The 2,186-nt window shown below is 46.8% G+C and overlaps 1 protein-coding gene across 1 annotated transcript in view; it reads left to right on the top strand.

The window, feature by feature from the left end:
* Positions 1-2,186, top strand: part of alg13 (ALG13 UDP-N-acetylglucosaminyltransferase subunit) — a 28,402-nt gene that overhangs the window by 9,600 nt on the left and 16,616 nt on the right. The window contains exons 6-8 of the mRNA XM_050044959.1: positions 257-321; positions 1,522-1,622; positions 1,715-1,800. Coding sequence (XP_049900916.1) covers positions 257-321; positions 1,522-1,622; positions 1,715-1,800 — 252 coding nt within the window. The remainder of the gene's footprint in view (positions 1-256; positions 322-1,521; positions 1,623-1,714; positions 1,801-2,186) is intronic.

Raw genomic sequence — 2,186 nt, forward strand, 5'->3', positions numbered from 1 at the left:
CTAGCTCTGCGCGGGGTTCGCCACCCTGCGCCACCTGCGCTGCGCCGGGAAACTAGAGGCCTCCGTCAGTACATGAAGGTGTTTCAAAAACAGCTGTGAACTCCGGAAACTGTGACTGTTACTGATGTGAAAGTACTGACCAGTAATCAGATTACTGAGGTAATCAGATTACTGTATAAATCAGATTACCAAGGTAATCAGATTATTGTATCAATCAGAATACTTAGATAATCAGGTTACTGTGTGTGACTGACAGAGATGCAGAAGACAGACTACATGGTGTTCGCAGGACGGCAGTATTTCCTGGGAGACAAGTGTCAGGTAAGAAAACACTGCAGAACACAGAGTATCAGAGCTGCGTCCGTCTGTCCGTCTGTCTGGAGGTGAACAGAAACATGTATGTTCATATTTATATTTCCTGTCTGTGTGTTTGGACGGCGTCACTGAAGAGACTCCGTCCACACTTTAAAGCTCCAGTGTGTCAGACTGAGGATTACAAATTACAGATTACATCCATCTGAAACTTCTCCTGGTCAGAATTCCTTCAGTATTGAGGAGCTGAATTCTTCACAGAGGAACAAACAGGTTCAGGTTATAAATCAGTTGCTGATTATGAACATGACAGCTGATAGACAGCTGGTTGACAGCTGTCATCTGTTTGCAGCTCAGTTGATGTGAAGTATCGTTGGCTGAGCAAAGGATTGTGGGTCAGAACAGTCAGCAAATCATCCTGACTTACAGAGAGAGTTTTTCCTGGTGATACATTTTTAAGAAAATTCTTAGAATTGTGACGTTTTCTTAGAATTTCCCTTAAAGTTAAGACTAAAAGTTAAGACTCAAAGTCAACCCTCAAAGTTAAGATGAGGTCCTGGTGAAGATAAAAGTTCGACACAAAGAGGTCAGAAATATTTTCCAAACACTGGATGACAGAGGAAATGAAATGCTACAGATCAGATGTGGCAGTGATGATATCTGTGGATGATGTCATCAGGGATACACACACATTTATGACCCAACACAATAACGCCATAACATCAGAAATAAAATGATGACATCATCACTGAGGTATGTGAGGTCAGAGCAGCAGTGATGAGTTGAGTCTGTCTCAACCTTCATCAGCAGTGCTCACACTGACACTGTCACAGTCTGCAGTTCATCTCATGTCCACTGGGTGTCCTCACACCTTACAGGCTCACAGAGGGGCATGTCTCTGACAACCAATCACATCACACCTAACAACAGGGTCGACCACACCTCCTCACTGAGGTCACAGTTTCTGTCCCGGCATCGCTCTGAGAACTTTCCTGAATCATCCTGAGCTCAGACTGCTGACTGACAGTTCGGAGCTGTGTGACGATTCTCAGGATGTCTGTGACTACGCCTCCTGGTGGTGTAGAACATCCTGGTATTTTTGGTGTACAGAACCTTATGGTAGACTGGAACACACAGACAGTATGTTTGCATTTGTTTGGTCTCCTCTCTGATACCCGTCTCACATCGTTACCTCTGTGTTTGTTTCAGGTGCGTCTGGAGCCGAAGGGGAAGTACTACAACGCCTTCATCCAGGAAGTAGGAACACACTCATCAGCCGTCACCGTCTTCATCGAGGAGCTGGGAGAGAAGTAAACACACACAACCTAACCCTCACACAGCCTGCAGGACCACTGAGGAACAATTCTACAGTCTGTCTCTAACATGTCCCTCTCTGCCTCAGACACCTGGTTCCTCTGACTGATCTGAAACCAGTCAATCCAGTTCCTGCCTGGAACGTTGCTGCTCCCACGAGAAAAGGAGACATGGGTACGATCCAGTTACTTTCTACTGATGTGACGTCCTCCTGACTGATGTGACGTTCTCCTGACGGATGCGAGGTCCTCCTGACTGATGTGACGTTCTCCTGACTGATGTGACGTTCTCCTGACTGATGTGACGTTCTCCTGACTGATGTGAGGTCCTCCTGACTGATTTGAGGTCCTCCTGACTGATGTGACGTCCTCCTGACTTATGTGAGGACCTCCTGACTGATGTGAGGTCCTCCTGACTGATGTGAGGTCCTCCTGACTGATGTGATGTCCTCCTGACTGATGTGAGGTCCTCCTGACTGATGTGAGGTCCTCCTGACTGATGTGACGTCCTCCTGACTGATGTGACGTTCTCCTGACTGATGTGACGTCCTCCTCACTGAT

Source organism: Epinephelus moara, chromosome 5 (assembly GCF_006386435.1).
Source record: "Epinephelus moara isolate mb chromosome 5, YSFRI_EMoa_1.0, whole genome shotgun sequence".
In the NCBI taxonomy this organism is placed as follows: domain Eukaryota; kingdom Metazoa; phylum Chordata; class Actinopteri; order Perciformes; family Serranidae; genus Epinephelus; species Epinephelus moara.